This window comes from Epinephelus fuscoguttatus, linkage group LG2 (genome assembly GCF_011397635.1).
Source record: "Epinephelus fuscoguttatus linkage group LG2, E.fuscoguttatus.final_Chr_v1".
Classification (NCBI taxonomy): Eukaryota; Metazoa; Chordata; class Actinopteri; order Perciformes; family Serranidae; genus Epinephelus; species Epinephelus fuscoguttatus.
In genome coordinates, this window is record NC_064753.1 from 23,017,707 (window position 1) to 23,036,428 (window position 18,722).

At 39.1% G+C, this 18,722-nt stretch overlaps 3 protein-coding genes across 3 annotated transcripts in view; 2 read left to right on the forward strand and 1 right to left on the reverse strand.

The window, feature by feature from the left end:
• myom2b (myomesin 2b) overlaps positions 1–4,246 on the reverse strand; it is a 42,298-nt gene extending 38,052 nt beyond the window's left edge. The window contains exons 1-2 of the mRNA XM_049596128.1: positions 4,124–4,246; positions 1,263–1,366 (exon numbers count right to left, since the gene is read on the reverse strand). Of these exons, the coding sequence (XP_049452085.1) occupies positions 1,263–1,345 (83 nt within the window). The 5' untranslated portion in view covers positions 1,346–1,366; positions 4,124–4,246. The remainder of the gene's footprint in view (positions 1–1,262; positions 1,367–4,123) is intronic.
• A 2,755-nt stretch (positions 4,247–7,001) lies between these two features.
• On the forward strand, positions 7,002–16,057 carry rnaset2 (ribonuclease T2). Its single transcript, XM_049604584.1, has 10 exons — positions 7,002–7,145; positions 8,697–8,774; positions 8,982–9,036; positions 10,421–10,476; positions 11,138–11,195; positions 11,900–11,964; positions 12,220–12,333; positions 13,970–14,015; positions 14,177–14,251; positions 14,419–16,057. The coding sequence occupies exons 2-10, from the start codon at positions 8,704–8,706 to the stop codon at positions 14,623–14,625; spliced, it is 747 nt and encodes a 248-aa protein (XP_049460541.1). The 5' UTR covers positions 7,002–7,145; positions 8,697–8,703; the 3' UTR covers positions 14,626–16,057.
• A 1,142-nt stretch (positions 16,058–17,199) lies between these two features.
• rps6ka2 (ribosomal protein S6 kinase, polypeptide 2) overlaps positions 17,200–18,722 on the forward strand; it is a 28,050-nt gene continuing 26,527 nt past the window's right edge. The window contains exon 1 of the mRNA XM_049604689.1: positions 17,200–17,871. Within this exon, the coding sequence (XP_049460646.1) occupies positions 17,767–17,871 (105 nt within the window). The 5' untranslated portion in view covers positions 17,200–17,766. The remainder of the gene's footprint in view (positions 17,872–18,722) is intronic.

The following is an 18,722-nucleotide window of genomic DNA, read 5'->3' on the forward strand; positions in this document are numbered from 1 at the left end:
CAATCAGTGCTTAGAGCACATTACACATACAAGCTTTATACTTACTTGAGTTTAAAATAAAAGGATTAGGAATTCAGTCAGGGAAATGAGCTCTACATGAGCAGAATCACTACCTCTACATGAAGAAAAGTATCCAACACTTGTCATTGCACACTCCGTCAAACTTAGTAAGCAGACCTAATTTAAAGGAGCAGGGTGTAAGATTTAGTGGAATCTCGCGTTGAGGCTGCAGATTGCAACCAGCTCAGTATCCTTCCCCTAACTACTCCCTCTCCAAGCGTGTAAAAAAACCTATAGTGGCCTTCTGGTAATGTAAAACTGTGAAATGCCCTCTCTAGAGCCAGTGTTTGTCCGTTCTGGGCTACTGTATATAAAGGCACTACTACTTACACAGACATAAATGGCTCAATCTGAGATAACAAAATCACAAGGATTGTTAGATTCAGTCGATCCTCTAGATTCCTCTGAATCCTACACACTGCTCCTTTAACAAAGGTCACACTTGTGCCCATTAGCTGCTTATTAGCAAAGATTAAAAAAGAAGCAGTAAGAGGTGAGTAGCAGCAAAAATAAGAATTTAAAATGGTAAATAAAAACATGAAACACAGCACACACAAACAAACACACTTTCTACATAGCTACACATCACAGCAATGTGACAGAAAATCTATAAGCAAAAGATTATTTCCCCGTGATGTTGGACTATCTTGAATTGACATCAGCCAGTTTGCTACAGGGAAAATTAAGGATGTGTTTTTGTTGTCATTTTACTTGATCTTGATTCAATCAAAATTTAACATTTCACATAATACAGCTTCCCAAAGAGGTCTATGTTAAAATTAGTATAGCTAAGTTAAACAATATATCTAACAAATCAGTCTGCATCAACAGCTTCCTATGGTGGTTCGGATCATAGCTTTAGAAAAAGCATCAGTATAAGACTTTTGCTGCTTTAAAGTTTGGAAAGCCACTCTGAAACATGAGAAAAATACTAAAATTACATTTATCTTAACATAGCCATTAATTATCAATTTAAAAAAAAAGCTTTGATAAGCCCTCATATCCCTTTAAAAATAAGTTTGGGACATCAGCTGTGAAAACCATTTTTTAAGTTAAGCTTGGCCAGCTCAGGGTTAATTTGCTCTTGATGTTAGCAGCTTACTGTTAACCAGGTTAGCTTTACTGTTTTAACCTAGTCAAAGCTTATTACTGTTACAATACTGCTGTTAGTTTAATGTTTTAGTTGTAGCCTTAGAGTATACCTGCTGTACTCTTTAACCACATATTTCCTCTGTTTGTGTTGGTATTCATGGTTGTACGACCCACGTTTGATCAACGCTGACATGGTGACACTGTAGGTACTGACCTGTTGGACCAGTAACACACACACACACATACTGACATGGTAACAAAGTACAGTAGACCCCACTTACAAGTCAGACCAGCAACACATTTACGCCCACAGACACAAACATGAGACTACCAACTCTGAAGGACTGTCGACGTGACTTCAGGAATTAGACACGGTCATGAAGGCAAATGTGAGGAAGGAGAGATGATTAACTTGGAGTGATTGGAGCTTTTAGATACAAGGCCCTACATTTCTCACTATTAATGACTTAGTGCTTTGCAACAGTACGTGTAGTGTAAAATATGGGGACAATATATCTGTGTTTACTGCCTTGACCACTGCTAAAAGAAAAGCCCTCCTGGAATTTGGACACGAGGAGTCGGAAACACTGTCACGCACAAACACAGTGGTCCTACTGTCAGCTTCAGGAATGACAAGGTGACACCATATTAACTTAACGACACCAGACACACAGACACACGTGTATATACATAAACAAAAGGCATGGATATAGACTATTGTTGGACCAGTAAGATAACAACCACTGACAGTACAGCTGCACTAAAGCCCATCCATCAATTTGACAGCTCCAAATTCTGCTCGAGCAGTTGTATATTTATTAGTTTTATATACAGTGGGGGACTGTGAATACTGTTATTTTCCACTTTAAAAAGACACTGTTGCTGTAATTTAATATTATGAAGTAAATATTGATTGCACAATATATGGCTATAAGGTAATGACATCAGCTGCATTTAGACTGGTTCTGTATGGGCCTTGCTTTCACTTTGCAATTCTGTCTGCCACTGTGTACAATCTCTGGAGAAAATTAAGGCTTGATTTATGGCACAAAGGAAATACGTCAACTACTGCACTACTAAATAGGAAAACGGACAGCACCTTTGTTTTTCCTGGTAGCTATCCCCAGTTGCCAAAGAGTATAAAAGTAAGTTCTCTGTAGTTACTATCCCCAGTAACAGAATTGGCAGTCAGAGGAACAACCAAAGTAATGTGAAAACAAATGCAATGTGTCCGGTGTTGACTCTGAGGAAAACTGAATCTGGTTGTCTTTGTGTCAGCAGCTTCAACAATAAAACCACTTAAAAAATGCTTCAGGTCAAAGTTGAAAAGTTGTTGGTTTCCACTTTAAAGACAAGTGAATGTGTGTTTGTAAAATAATAGCTGTTATGATAATACATTTCTGCTGTTTGTATGGCACATCCTGCACTAGCAAAAAGACTGAGACATAACATGGTGTGAACATAACACTGATACTACCCAATATAAAAAAAAAAAAGAAAGAAAGGGGAATATTGCCACACATGCCCCACTGGCAGTTAAGTTGCTGTGTGTGTGACATGAATACGTTTTACAGTGCATAGAGCAGAGGAAGAGCATAACTTTGTCTTACATCATGCAGTCATAGCGGCGTTGGAACATAATTGCCTTACATCACCTAAGTCCTCAGAGACCAGAAATAAGGTCAGGTGAAACATGACGCGGATCTCCCAGCCCAGCCTAACCCTGAAAGCTACTGAGACATGCTCCGCTGGCAAAGACATTCCTACTTCCACATCACTCAAACATTAACCTCAGAGTGTTTAACTCACTTATTATGCCCCTAAACTGCCAATCAACCTGCCAATCAATCAGACACATTACATCATAACGCCCTAACCTCTGACGCCTAAAGTCAATGATAACAGGTAAATGCCTGGTTGAATTTCGTGGTTGTGCTGTAGAGGAGCCCCCAAATTATTAAGCTGTCATAGAAAATGTTCTGTGGTTGCACACACTTCACCCCTACTCAAGGATCAGTTAGCCAGCCTGTCCAAAAGAGTGTCTGAGCTGCACCACTAAAATCACTGAACTCCCAGTTATACCTTGTAAGTAGAGTTTATTTATGAAGCAACTTCTAAAGCAGATGTCACAAAATCGAAAATCAAAGCCAACAGACACAGGAACACACTGTGCTTCCAAAGAAAATCCACATTAAACTCAGCTGCCCTCAGGCAACTGGTCACTGCAGGTAGGTTATAATCTCGTCCCATTAGCCCTACACCCCTGGGGCTGTTCTCTGCCTCCGTCGGTACAGCCATAACTGTAACAGTACAAACGCCTGCCAAATGACACCCGAGCCTCTCTCTCTGTAACAGTAAACCTCTAACATTCATAACCATAAAACCTCTAAAATCCTGCAACTTGCAATAACGGTTGCTATTTCGATACAAACACTTGCTGTGTGCTAATTAGTGACAATGGGAATACAATGGAATAATAATGGCTGATTTGTATTCTTAGTTCCTTAATTCAAAAATTAAACTCAAATAAAATCCACACATTATAAATCCCTGAATTACACATCAGCTTTTTGTCCACTGAAGCAACAGTCTCAAATGTCCCTACCAAATTTGACTGTCCAATGGGAATCCATTTTAACCAATTAACAGTCTATGATAAACACAGAGATCTTTCTTGTGTCAAACAAGGCAATTTTAGCCATAAATCTCAAAACAGTGGTTAACTCATTTCTACAAACTGAATTTCAGCTAATCCTTCGCAAGTCATATATCCTGTAATTCATCACTTCAAGTATTATTAGCTTCAGTTAGGGGCCACGCAACACCACTTGGTCTTGCCCTAATCTGCTCACTATCCCTCCACCCTACTGATCCCACCTGCAACACCTATGTCTGAAACAAAAGTAGATAAAAAACTGAGGATACAGAGGTGATAGAAACAAACCAGATAATAAAAATACAGTTTTCTTACCCCTTGAGATTTCCTTTGCAGCGACTTCGGTTGTCAGCCTGAATCCACAGGGAGTCAGCCTAAACCAAGTACCAGGCCAACAAAACCACCACCCGTCTCCAACGACCCCCACCTGCCTCTCCCTGAGGCCTTATAAGGAGAGAGAGCTGCCTATATATAACCAGTATCCTTCAAGACTCTGGGCCACTAGCACCAGTCAACTATTTGATTAACAGGGTTTGCCCATTACAGTTTTTGGTGGATGAGTATGTTGGCACAATTGCTGGTTTCTGGGATGTTAGCGCAACAAGTGATGCTTAACAACTGGTTATTCAAGTATACCAGCTGATCCAGACAATGCAGAAAATCTGTTATGGGTGGGCGGTGCTACACATGTTCAAGCTGCATTTTTAGCTCTACAGAATAGGCAGCAATACGGCAACAGGGCTGGTCAGCTTAATTTCTTCAATGCCACAATTGCATATTTCTTGAATAATAAAACATACTAAAGACAGCATTACAGAGCTTAGAGAGCATGTACCTTTAAACTCTGAAAAATAACTTTACATTCAATGTTGCAACAGTACATCTACAGTGTACAGCTGTTTCTCATATACAATTAAATCATTATAGCTGCATTTCAAACAGTTCCCAAGCTCCTCTTTAAGATCTCTCTCCATCTGCACTCAGAAGCGTCTTCAGACACTGTGTCGCATGCTGAACTTTGGCCAAGGCCTATTTATAAAACTAGCTACAGTTACAGCTCGACTATTCCTGACACACTGGAGGAGCTGTGAAACACATTTCACATCTGATGCGAAATCATAGGATGGGACAACATGGAGTTACACTTGGGGAAAAAACGGAAAGAGAAGAGTGAGAGAGTGACAGGATGGGAGCTCAGGGAGGAGCGTGTGATGTGTGAGTGGGAGAAGAGTGTGAACAACAGCTACCAAGGCGACACAAACTCAAGCAGCTTAGGTTTTTGGACTTACGAGGTCCCACTCTCATCAAATTAATGATTAAATATCAAATAATAATCATCATCATCATATATGCAAAATACAGTATTTATGATTTCTAATTAATTAAAATACAAATTACATTAAAAGCATTTTGTTAAGAGATTAAAATGTCAGAGGGGAGAGTCACCAAGAGTCAATGGGACTCTGCATTGAAAATTATACAGACACATAAGACGTATGACTTGTTCCTATATATAGTTTAATTTGCCTTAATAAATCTTGAACGTCTTATATGGCTAAAATATTTATAAACTCCAGTCAGTCCATGCAAGCGTCAATGTACTTATGTTCACTTCTGTAGTCTTTGTTTACTCTTTGTCCTTTTGCTTGTTTTGTGTGTGTATGTGTGTTCGCGTGCCGGCATGTGTATGTGTACAGTGTGTACAGTACTGACGTCTGTGGTCGAAAAGAGCCCTCTGTTGGTCATGTGGATGTACACTCTGTAACCAAAGCCCAGTGATAATTTTAGGACATTATGTTGCTGGCTGACAGTGAGACACTGGTAAGCCAGGGCTCCAGGGTAATGAGATGGTGGGACATTTTCAGCAAGTTGGACAAGAAAGAAATAACAGTTTTTGAAAGTGTGAGTGTACTTTTGTTGTATGATGAATCTCTGCATCTTCCAAGTGGATATTATGACATTTTGACTCTTCCAGGCAACACTTTTTGACATTGCAATCCCTGGAGACATAGCAAGATTAATTACTCTCTCATTTTAGTCTCCTGACATGCTTAATTTTACACATTGGCTTATAATGAGTCATTATTTAAAAGGAACCCCTGGGCACTTCATACATTTAATAAGTCAGGCCTGTCCGATTAACTTTAAATTATGAATCGTTTGTGCAGAGCACTTTACAGAGGAAAATGTCTGACTGAATATTTATCTTCAATTGAAGATGCATGACGTGGGGACTCAATATATAGTTCACTGTCTATTTAGAACAAGAATCAATTATCATTATATATTTTGATGTTGGACTTACACTGATCAGGACCTGAGGCATTCTGACAGAAAATTATATCTACTGTCCCTTTCCATTAATTGCACAATGTGTTTTAAATAAATAATGTAAATAAACCTCTGTTTAAGTCACATGATTTCTGTTCAGTGCTTAGAGGCATATAGGATGCAGCTTGCCAAAAACTACAGCAGCTGTAAAGACATTAATGCACAGAGTAACATTAGAGATGTACAGCAAATCCCCCAGTATGCTGTGAGCACAGTCCAGCTATTCATGTATGCTCTCTCATTACTCACTGTCAATATATATATTTTAAATCATCCAGAAAATACATAGTCATTTAACACTATGAATAATGTATGTTGTGTGGTTTGGTTATTAAGCCTGACTACAGATACATTCAGTAATTTGTTGTGAAAGCACTGTAAAACCACCACTCTCTGTTGACACACTTCCAAATTTCACAAATGCCTGAGCACTGCTGTTGGCAGACTGTTTTCATATTGTTCATTCAAAACCATTAAAACTGGGTTCATCAGAACGCAGTTTTGTTGAATTAAATTTGAGTTAGTAACAAAAAAACATCAAGACATACGAGTACCTGTGTGGTGTTTAATAAAAATTCTTCATTTTAGCTTAATAAACTTAATCATTACATATAATAAAACAAAAACCTGTGACGAGACCTGGCCTTACTTAACTACTAGAATATTATCATTAGAGCAAGCTGTCGCAAAAGGGACGCTTGCACAGTTACATCACCGAATCTAGTTTCACATCATCATCATTATACGTCTTCAAGACAAGGAGCACCCGGTGGGACCCGAACAATAGATCAAGCCTACCATCCCACCACGTGATGACGTCTGACGTCCTCGGCGCTCCCGATTGGCTGAGCAGACAGACAGGTAGTGAAGCGGCTGTGGGACATAAACAACAGACTGCTCCCTTGTACATATCCCGTAGCTGTCATGTACCAGTGTAGTTAGATTTTTTTTTTTAATGAAAAGCTGCGCAGTGTTTGAGTAACCACCGCAACATATCCGGCACGAGGTGAGACCAATTTAATCAGGGCAGCTGTTTAAAACAATCCGTGTTAGTTTATAACTTATGTTCAGTTTTACGTTGTCCGTTGTGCTCAACCAACTGAAGCGTCAGTTAGCTGGTTAAAGTTTAACGTTAACGTCCAACTGCCGATATTGTCTCGAGTGTTTAGCTCGGTTTAGCTAACGTTATCACAAATGTAGCTGCGAACGTTAGCTTTAGATTAGCACGAGGTTAGTTAATGTTAACAACAGAAAAACGCTGTTTGTTAACTAAAATTGTATTTAATTCCGAGTGTGATAGCTTGTTATTGTTCGACATCATTTTTTCCTACGGGTGCTACACTGATAGCTGCACTGCAGTTAAAAAGCGTCTAGTACATAACGTCTATAGAGATATGTCACAGAGCAGCACATTTTAGCACAAGCTGAGAGATATCTATCCTGTGATAATTAGATCCACATGATCACCTGTCGTCTCCATAAGTAGTGGAATTTTTCACTGTTTGCTAAACGAGCCCGGGTAATATGGGTGCATTTGTTACCATTTCTGAATTTGAGTAAGAGGTTACTAAGTTTTAAGTTTTTTTTTCTCGATTAGCTAATTAAACTGTTACATGAGATCTTAATTACCACTTCCCAGAGTCAAAGCCTCGACCCATTTTTCTCCTTTTGCCAGTCACTGTGCACAAGAGCCTGTTGTTATTGCTGAGTTAACTAGACTAACATCTACAACTTATGTAATGCACGGTTCAATTTTTGTTCTTAATTTTATGAAATATTACAAAATGTACTTTGATAATAATGCATGAGTTCTCCAGTCACAAATCATCTTTTTTTATTAAGGATATGGTCTAGACCTGCACTATATTAAAAGTGTCCCTAGATAACCTTTGTTCTAAATAAAACTGGACTAATTCTACACTCTGGATGTAGTTTTAATGTTGTAATGTGGGTCTTGCAGGGACATGGGATGTTCTGATGTTTAATACTAATACCATACTCTATAGTATGCCTGTTAAAGGTTTATTGTGTCCCAATACATAGTATGTCTAATACAGAATGCCAAAAAATACCAGGATGTTCTACTACATACGGTCAGATTTTGCAGTATGCAAGCTAGCATGCTTTACTGACTATTCTGACCCACAATTCTTTGCACAGCAGATGGTATGTCACATCGACTGACCCATGAACACTAGACAGCTTGACAGCTCATTGACACATGACAAATAATAATATGAATATTTTGTTCACTTAAACTATCAACATTCCTAAGTATTACAATCAACAAAAGGACATAACTATGAAAATAACAATGGCAATGCAACATGTTGCAAATATTACGTTAGAATCTACAAGTTGTCCGGGTTGATCTCCATCTCAGGAGAACTCGGTAAGTGACTTTTTTTTTTTTTTTTATAAACCTCCAAGGCAATGGATACAAAAGCAAGAGTGTCAAAGTTCAGGGCCTAATGTTAAAAAAAGTATGCGATTCAGAACGCACCCTGCATTCTGCATAAAAGGAGCTGTGACTGAAAAATCTATTATCTTCTTTTAGGTCAGACATGAGGCTCTGCGCCCCTCTTCTGCTCTGCCTGGCAGTAGCCCTGTCATCTGCCTTTGTGATTTCACCTCCGTAAGTACAGCAAAATAATACACTCTACTCATAGATGAATATGATGGTAGATGGCCTAATGAACCCTGAATTTTCTGCCTCTCCTTTTTTATGTCTATTAAATTAACATATAACTCTCAATACACAACGTTGTGTCCTTATCATCCTTTTCAAATAATAAATGATTTGGACTTGACTGAGAAATTAACGCCTGTGTGTGTATTTCAGACACATGTGGACCAAACTGATCCTGACCCACCACTGGCCAACCACCTTCTGTAGTGTAAGTTTCTTCCTGCCTTTATTTTTTCCTTATTTTGAAGATTTTTAAAGATGCAACAGGGCTGATTCACAAAAACACAGGTGTAATTAATAAAACTTATGATTGCTATTTAGCTGGTTGAAAAGCACAGAGCCATCACTAATGTTATTAGTACCACTTGTGCTTTTCCCACTAAGAAGGGTAAAAATATTTTCTGTGAAATAAGACTGATGCATTGGACCATTTTTTTTCTCCTGTGCAGGATGAAAGGAGGCTGTTACTTACTTAAGCCCTAAATCAATAGTTTAATGTTCAACTGAATAAATACCACAGTCATTGATGAGAAACAAGGTTTTCAATATACCACGATAAGCAGCAGCACTATCAGCAGCCTGTGGTTGATGAGTCAGGTTTTGGTTTTCACAGTCATCTCAAGAGCCTCTTTGTTCCCTAAACTTTAGTGTGTTTTCACATGCAGCATTCTTAGTCCAGCAATAACTTAATCCATGGGCCTAGCCAAAATATTATGTTGTTATCTGGTTAGATTCTTTTCATCACCAGCAAAGATGAAAATAGCCTTGTTACAAACTAAGGGTAGTATGGACAGACAATATTACTTCAAAAATTATGATAAATTGATTAACAACATGGTATCCCATGTTAAGATATTGTTCCCTTCTCATATTGCCCTGGAATGATACCTATATACTGTATCACTGCGTCAGTGTATAACCCTTAAATGTCATGTGATGTCTCTGTCTGAGTCATGAAACTGGCTGTGTGTCAACACTGTGGTTTGATTAGGCAAGATTCTCTTCAAAACAGGAAGATGCTGTTTTAACCATTCCTTAAGTCACGAAACAAAATACACATCCCTTATTTTGTGCTTCTTAACACTTTTCTTGCTGTTTTTGCTTTTTGAGAACGTCTCTGATGGTTTAAACCTTCAAGTGATGTGGTTTTGTATCATGTGCCTGGCTGTGTGGTAGAAGCAAAGTTTTGGTAACATTGTGTTCTTGTTATGACAACTCTCTGTTTGGGCTTAAAATGTTTTGCCACTTATACACACCAAGGCCTAACTTTGGAGATAAACATAAATACAATAAACAAGACATACTGTATCTCTAAAGTGATTGTTCATTTCATTAATCGCTTAAGTCCTTCATCAAGTACAAACAGTAAACCATTGCAAGTGGTACTGATAATTAATAGAATTAATCATTAGTCACCACCTGTGACTAGCTTTGTGTTCATTTCAGCCTTTTTTTATTCTTGCATTTTTGTACTTGAGTTTAGTGAGACACTGCCAGCAGAGTATCAGTGCATATTAATTAGTGATAACAGAATTCAGTGTAAATCTTGTGTGTCCAGATGGAATAACAATACTCATTTTTATACATTTCAGATGGAACATCCAGCATGTCATCCCAACTTGAGCTACTGGACACTTCATGGACTCTGGTATGTGTGTCTGTTTTAATCAGATAAAAGTGTCATCTTCTCTTTTTCAGAGTGGCAGATCTTGCTGAACAACTACTTGCCATGTATTACCTTTTAAAAAAATATTCAGAGTAAATGTACTGTCTTTAAAATGTTTGCTTTTACAACATATTAAAAAGATACAGTAGGCTTGGGCAGTATCTATTTTTTCATGTCATTTTCTCAGACATTTTGAGGATGTAAAGTATCTGATGCTATTTGTGTGGTTAAAAAAAACAGCAGTGGGGCTGCTGCATGCTGTGCACTGCATCACCTCGATAAAGAATTTACGGGGAGTGTCAGTATTTTTGACACTACTGAAAATCAGATCGTTTGGATTTCCAAACACCCTGGTATAGCCTACATAGTACAGAAACTGCTAAATCCTAACGTATAGTATAAGAATAAATACAGCAAAGAACTAGTTGTGCATTACTTGGAGAAAGAAATGCTATGTATGGCAAAACAGCTCTTTGAATCAGTTACTGTTGCTTGGTGGTAATATTATAATATAATATAATATAATATAATATAATATAATATAATATAATATAATAATCTCTCTCTGCAAGTGAGGAACACAGGCCTAATATTTAATAATAATCTAACACGATCTGATGTTTTGAATCTTTTTGTTTTCCAGGCCAGATAAAGGGATCGACTGCAATTCATCATGGCATTTCAACTCTTCTCAAATAGAGGTACAGCACTGTTCAGCCCAAGTGTGTCTTTATAACTGTGTGTAAAACTCATAAAAGTAATTTATTCTCTTTCTATAGACCTGTAGTCAGTTTAATTTATCAAGAAGGAACATAAACAGACACTAGCTTACACCAAGGAAAATTGGAAGGACAAAAAAGAAACAAGCTAGATGAAACGCTCTTCTTATCTAAAGCACATGAAACTAGGGCTGCACTTTAATGCAAAAATATATGTGCATTGATTTTGACAAATAATGCGATTGTGATATGAGTCATGACTTTAGTAGGAATGCTTATTTTTGCACTTTTATTTTCTCAAAAAAAAAAAAAAAAAAAAAAAAAGATTAAAAAATGGCAATGATCTGATTTTTGCTGGGTCTCTACCAAGCTAGCATGTTCCCTAATGTCTGGAATATGACTTGCAGGTCGCTGCCTCTCTGTGGCAACACAGTGGTTTTTTGTTTTTGTTTTTTTTGTTTTGTTTTGTTTTTAGCTTTAATGAAAAAAAATGCAGCTCCTTCAGTTTTGATAATGCATTTGGAAATATTGAGATTTCCATAGTTTTTTGATTAATTGTGCAACTGTACATGAAACCGAGACAGACTGTAAAATTTGGCATTACCAAAATTGGGAAGGTAATGAATGATTTTCTAATCTTTCTCTCTAGCTTGTATACTGACAGATAAAACAAATCTGTTTTTCAGGACCTGCTTCCAGACATGAAGAAGAGTTGGCCTGACTTACTTAACCCCTCATCTGCTGGATTCTGGTATTGTATCAGTCCCTCCTGTTTTTTATTGCCTGTTAATCTGTCTGATGCTTTTTAACTGTGTGCTTTCCAGTTAATATACTATAGTACTACACTGCTACTACATCAGTATCATCTTTCATGTATCTTCCAACTGCTGCTGCACTGGTTGTATTTTTTGACAGTGCGTCTTCAAGTGGCTGTGGATATGCAAGTAATGTGACAGAGATAATAACTACTGTTTATTGCTATGTGTTTGTTGTTCTGTTTCAACAGGAAGTATGAGTGGCACAAACATGGCACATGTGCAGCCAAAGCAGCTTCGCTGAATAGTCAACATAAATACTTCAGCAAGGCACTGGAACTATACCATAAAGTGGATTTGGACAGGTATAGTACATACACACACGCGCGCATGTCTTTCTACAGAAACAATGACTGATTTTAAGTTCTCAGAATTGTCTTAAAGTTACTGATAGGGTTGCAGTGATATGCAGGTTTCAAGGTATACCGTGATATGAAAGTTGACAGTTATCATACCATGTACATTTGCTTAGCTATGAATTTTTTTATTTTTTTTTTTAAAGCTAATGGATGGAGAATCTCACTTTTTTTAAGTTACTTTCTAAAGGGAGACTATTTACATATTGAAAATGGTTTTAAAGAGGCAACAGATAGGATTCGGTTTTTTTTAGCTTGGCGCCACCTAGCATCAGCAGTGTTGCTCGCACTGTTGCAAAGACCAAATTGACCGTGGGGATCAGAGATAATCAATAAAATGTAGGCTGTAAAGCCACCAGTATACCTCTATGTATATGTAGAATGAGAAGGTGTGTGGACACTATACTAAATAAATGAGTAAAGGGACTGAGCAACAATTATCAGATTTATCAGAAGAAAAAAACAAATAGTAATGCAAATAATTATACCAGAATGCACAGTACCAGTACAAACAGCTCACAGTAAATGATACCAATATGTACAGTATCAGTACAAACAACAGTAGACACATAAGGGATAATCTATAGTGAGCTGGTGACTGTTGAAAAATAACTCCCGACAGGGGAATGGAACCCCGACGTACAGCGGAGTTATTTTTCAACAGTCACTGGCTCACAGCGATGCTGGCCAGCTAGGAATGAACTAGCAGCCAGTACAGTACAGTCCTCTCTGGTCTAGTTAAAATTTAGCCATGTTACTTACTGATCCATTAGAAAGAAAGCTAGCTGGACATGTGTTTTGAAGCCTCTTTGGTGATGGAGCTCCCTCCATCTCTTGAACGCCTGACTGAGGTTTACTCTTGTTTTTCCTCTTCTTTTATCTCTCTCCTTTTTGCTCTTCTTTGCCTCCTCAGACAGATTAGCTCGTTTTCTTTTGGGAGGCCGTTTTTCCACTTATCTCCAAACTTTGTCCGTCTGCCATTGTGCTCCTGACTCAACTATCTCATGCCCCGGCCAGTTCCTCATAAGGACCAGCTCCAGTCCTTGATTGGCTGACCGACCAGTTTGGCAATACATGACGCATTTCATGCCGTAAAGCAGATTTTTTCCGCGAAAATTCGTTCCCGGTGGCAGAAGCTTATTGCAAAGTCACTAAGTAACCTATGTAAACGCTGATAGTCTGATTTTACTGTGTATACTACCCTGTGCAACCCACGTTATTTTCATAATGATATATATAGGCAAAAATGCTGTCTGTTGCTTCTTTAAGTTTCAGCCATAGTGATAAACAGCTTGTGATAAACCAAAAATAACCCTTCTGTTTTCATTTCTTTAAGGGTCATTCTGACTGATATTAATTTTGTAATACCGTGAAACAGCAACATTTTCTGAAATGGTTACTGTATTGTGAAAATCTCATACTGTTGCAACCCTAGTTATTGATCACTCCATGTTTGCCTTTCACAGTGTAGTTCACAGAAACTGACTCCTGTTGTACAATTATTTTAAGTTGGTCTGTATAAAAGCATCAAAACCTCAAAGACTACAATAGAAATTTATGGAAATTTGTGTTTCTGTTACTGTAGCATCCTGAAGAAGTTTGACATCACCCCTTCAGAAAAATACTACACAGTGGGTCTATTTATATTTCAAAATCAAATTATGCCATATTCTTAAGTATTACTGTTATGTTGGGAATAATCTGTAGCATGAAATTGCCTCATAATAATTAAGTCACAACTACTCCCTCTCACGTTTGCTCTTCTCTCTGCTCCTAATGTGTCTGTGTGTAGCTTTCACAAATTGAGGGAGTCATAGAGAACTTCTACGGGGTCATGCCTAAGATCCAATGTGCCCATCCATCAAAGGTAAAACACCTTCAGTCAGTTAATGAAATCATAATTTGCCCTTTGTGTTTTTCAGGAACGTTTAGGCACTTTTTGTGTTAGGTGTAGCTGTATTTAAGATTCTTATATTTCCTATGTTGGCTGATCATCTCTTAGATTGTTAAATTGTGTGTTTTTGTGTTTGACAGAATGCTGATGTCCAGGTTTTGGGGCAGATTGAGATCTGTTTTGACCCTGACTTCACCCTCCTGGATTGTGAGAAACATCTTAACAAGGAAACAATATTTAAGGGAGACTGGGACAATGAAATTGCTGTTGACAAGGTGTCTGGGTTCAACGTGTGTGACCATGATAGGCCAGTTTACTACCCACCTCTTCAACAAAACAGAAACTGAAATGCAGCAGCACACTACAAGCCCACTTTCACACACACAAGACATGCAAACAGATATATTTATTTGCCAATCAATTGTACTGTAATGTTTTTCTCAGGCCTTATAATAAACATCATAATTAAATTATGCTGTATATCAAAAATAGCCTCACATATAAACATTTTAGAACTGCATGAAAATTCTGTCTGTCAGATACTTGAAAAAATCTGATTTAAGTGCATTTTTTTATTGTATCCTACAAAAACCAGGACACAAACGGTACTGCTACGTAGTGCTTTAATGGAATTACGTCCCTTCCTGACCCCTGCTAGCAGATGAATCCCATGTAGTGCACAGCATGTTGTTTTTCCACGGCTCAACAGGAGGCATCATGGTGATTTCAGGTCAGGCAGGCAGACAGGCAGTTTATTTACTGTATCTTTTTTGCAAATGAGTGCAGCCTTGTGCCAGATTCACTCATTATTACAGACTTAAATGCAGAGGTCGAACCCTTGTGTATATCTTGCAACTGTGCTGGACATATTTTAAACCACATTTGTAATATGTCCAACTGTGCTGGACATATTTTAAACCACATTTGTGTGCCTATGTTCTACACAATACGTGCTATCTCTTTTCTGCAGCAGTGATTGGCATTTTAGCATTAAATAAATGCTTTTTAGCATAATGATAATGAAATTAATCCAATACATCAACATAGCTGGTGTTCTCTATTGTTAAATCACTACGTTAATAATATTGTGTATTATGCATATGTATGAGGGCTTTTCGGGGCAAGGGCCAGACTTTCTAAACAAACACTGCTGTTGTCAACAACATCCACAATCTTTGAGGCATTTTAAACTAGTGGTAGTAATCATTAGCTACCCTCTGATGTTGCCAAGTACACAAGCAATTATTGAGCGTTGTGCTGACAGCCTGCTTCAGTCTGTCAATTGATGCTAAAAGACGACTGTTAGTCAGATATGTGAGCTTAGGAAGTTAATATAGTACATAGTTTATAGAGAAAATGCTTTAGTGTCAACTACACTGTTCACTTTAAGTAGATATGAGTCCAAAAAGCCAAGGATTTTTCTATGGAAACCTCACAACACGTACAGCAATACATTTCACGAGATGTCACACGAGTTCATGGCGCACCATGTTTGCCACACATGCTCTCGGCCTGTACAGATCAAATACTTGTTTCTCAGTGACATGGGAAGTGTTTTGGTAAACACTATTTAATCTCTAACTGATTTGTTCAGTGACTTGTTTCTGTTGGTGTTGCTGGCTATGGCTGTTTTTGTGCTTAAATAGATCAATTCAGTGTAAAATGAAAAGTAAAATGACTATTGTTATAGCTGCAGTGAAGAAATGCTGTGGTGGGAAATTAATGAAATGAACATTTGTACTGTCGTTTATAAAATGTAAATAAAACATTCAATATTGATTCAATCTGCCTTCTAGTCATCAGTGAGCTATTATGCAACATTCAATATTAATTAAAGTGCATCTATTTGCATTTTTTATTTATGTAATTGAGAGAATTCAATCTATAAATACAGCCAGGTGAATAAACATAGAAGAACTGTCTGCCTGAGAACAAGTGCACATCTCAACCTCTGTCAAAATGCCTGTCTATGCATGTAATATAATACAGTATCGTAATAGTACTACGCCTATTTCTATCTGTCCACATCCACTCAGTGTGTATGAATATTAATGTCGTGATCTCCTTACAGAGCCATAATCCTCCCAGGACAAAGACACCAGTCCATAATCCTGAATCTCCTTCCACAACACAGCACATCAGATTGAATGAACACATCTGATTACATTTTCAATAGTGCTTAAATGCCCTGAAACTATGTGCCAGCTATACTCTCAATGTGCTCCAAATCCTGTCAAACACATAAAAACAGCACTATGAGCTCAGTTTTTAGTGATGTTCCAAGTTTGGGGATCATAGTGTGAGTGTTTGAGGTGAATTATCCTGTCTGAAGAAATTGAAATCTTTTAGAAATAATTTTGAGCCCACATCAGTTACCGCGTTTCACCCAGGTAGAGCAGCAGCCCTAACTTTAACCCCTGCTTCCATCTAATAACCCCCCCTCATCTCCCCTACTTCCCTTGGTCTCTATTTCCACCTCTCTCCCTCTCTCTCTGCTTATGTAACACTGCAGTTCTGCAAAGCTGCTGATGTGACAGATCCAAATACCTACACACACACACACACACACACCCAGTGATCAACCAGATCATGCTGTACTCTCTGATCGCTGTCCTTGCCTCTGTCACCACTATTGATGGCAACATTGATTGTTGTCCTAAAATTGAATTGCAAATGACACTGACTCAGAGCCACACAGACCTCTGCTGGTATCCTGCTTACACTCTACTTTATGTTGTCATTTGTCATCATTTTTCCATTCAGCCTGTGTGTTATTGGGTGTCAGGCAGGAGCTAAAGGGAAGGGACAGGGGAAAGAGGGAGACAGAGAGAGGTAGCTGGGTTACACCATGTGACCTCGCCAGCTGTTGCTGTATGCTGGTGGGAGAAACAGGGAGGGAGGTGAGGGACAGGAACAGGGGAGAATGAGAGAGGGAGGGGTCGGGAGCTCGCCGGCACACAATGTGACTGGTGACAATCCCTTCTGCAGAGAGAGCGAGAGAAAGAGAGGGAGGCAGTAGGGGATGAACACACACATGCTCAGGCAGGGATGTGAAGAGGGAGCTCACACACACCTCTCCTGATTCAGCGGAACAGATTTATTCGTCACCTCTCCCGGCAGCCTCACGCAGCGAGCCGGCTGCAAAACACAAGACAATCCCAAACCCAGCAGCACCTGCCCCGTCCGTCAACCCATCTGTCTGTCTGCGCAGATTAACGGCTCTGTTACAACTCTGACTGCGTGCTTACTGGCGTCCACTGCGTCTGAGAGACAGAGGGGGGACACAACATCCAGACAGACAAGCGGCGAATGTGAATGATGGGAAAACTAAAGAGCGACGACTGCATTGAGGATGGGCCAATGGATAAACTGCGGGACAAATAAATAACCGAAGAAAAAAAAGCCCTGCTTCTGCATCTCTACCTTAGGACCCCCCTGCAGGGAGATGTTCATCATTATGGGATAGATGCACAGGTCTGCCTGTTGCCATGGATACCAGCACGCGAAAATTCACAGTGCGGAGATGGTTTTCTATCTACCTGAAGAACAAGGCAGCAAGGAACAAGAACAACACAGGCTTCTGTCAGCTAGAGGTTAGTCAAGCTGTTCAGACACCCACCCAGGAGCGGTGCAAACTTCTACCAACTACAGATTAGTACATGTGTGTGAATCTGTGCGTGCTGGAAGGGCGGTGGGGGGGGATTGCATCACAGTTGCACCGTGTGTGTTTGTGAATATTAAGGCCAAAACAGCAGCCGTCTCATATCAACAGTAGATGTGGATGTGTCGGAAGAGCCTGTGTGCACATGGGAATGGGTGTGGGAAGAATGTGTGCGATTTGGTTTGTTGTGGAGTGGTTCAGGAGTCATTGCAGCATCGTTACAGCTGTTCCTCTGCCTGTCTGGCAAGAATGCAGAACACAGAGGGGCAGAGAGACGCTGTGTTTTGACTGAGAGAGGGAGACGGGCTGCATGAAAATACATTCAGGGAGACAAAAGTGCTATCAGGCAAACAAGCAGCCAGGCAGGCAGGTTGATAGATAAATGGATAGAGACAGATTGATTCAGTGGACGGCAGTGGAGGTCTATTTATAGCCCAAACAAACCAGCAGGGAGGAGAGAAAGGCAGTATGCTGTTTGCAACACATCTACCTGTTTGTTGGAGATATAAATAGAAACTCTCCCCTCCTCTGGTCTTTGCTGTTGTGACCAGGTGCTGATGAATCATCTTGACAGGCTATCTACCTGTTTGTGTGATTGACTGTTAGTCTTTGTGGCTGGCAAATATCTGTCTGCTTGTGTTTGTTTACCTGTTTGGCTGACTCTCCACTTCTGTATCATGATGCTTTGACGCTCCATGTGGGGAAGATCTCCTTTCACTTCCCTCCTCTTCATGGGAAGGTCAAATTTCAGGGTCAGCTATAGATCAGCATCCCAGAAGCTGG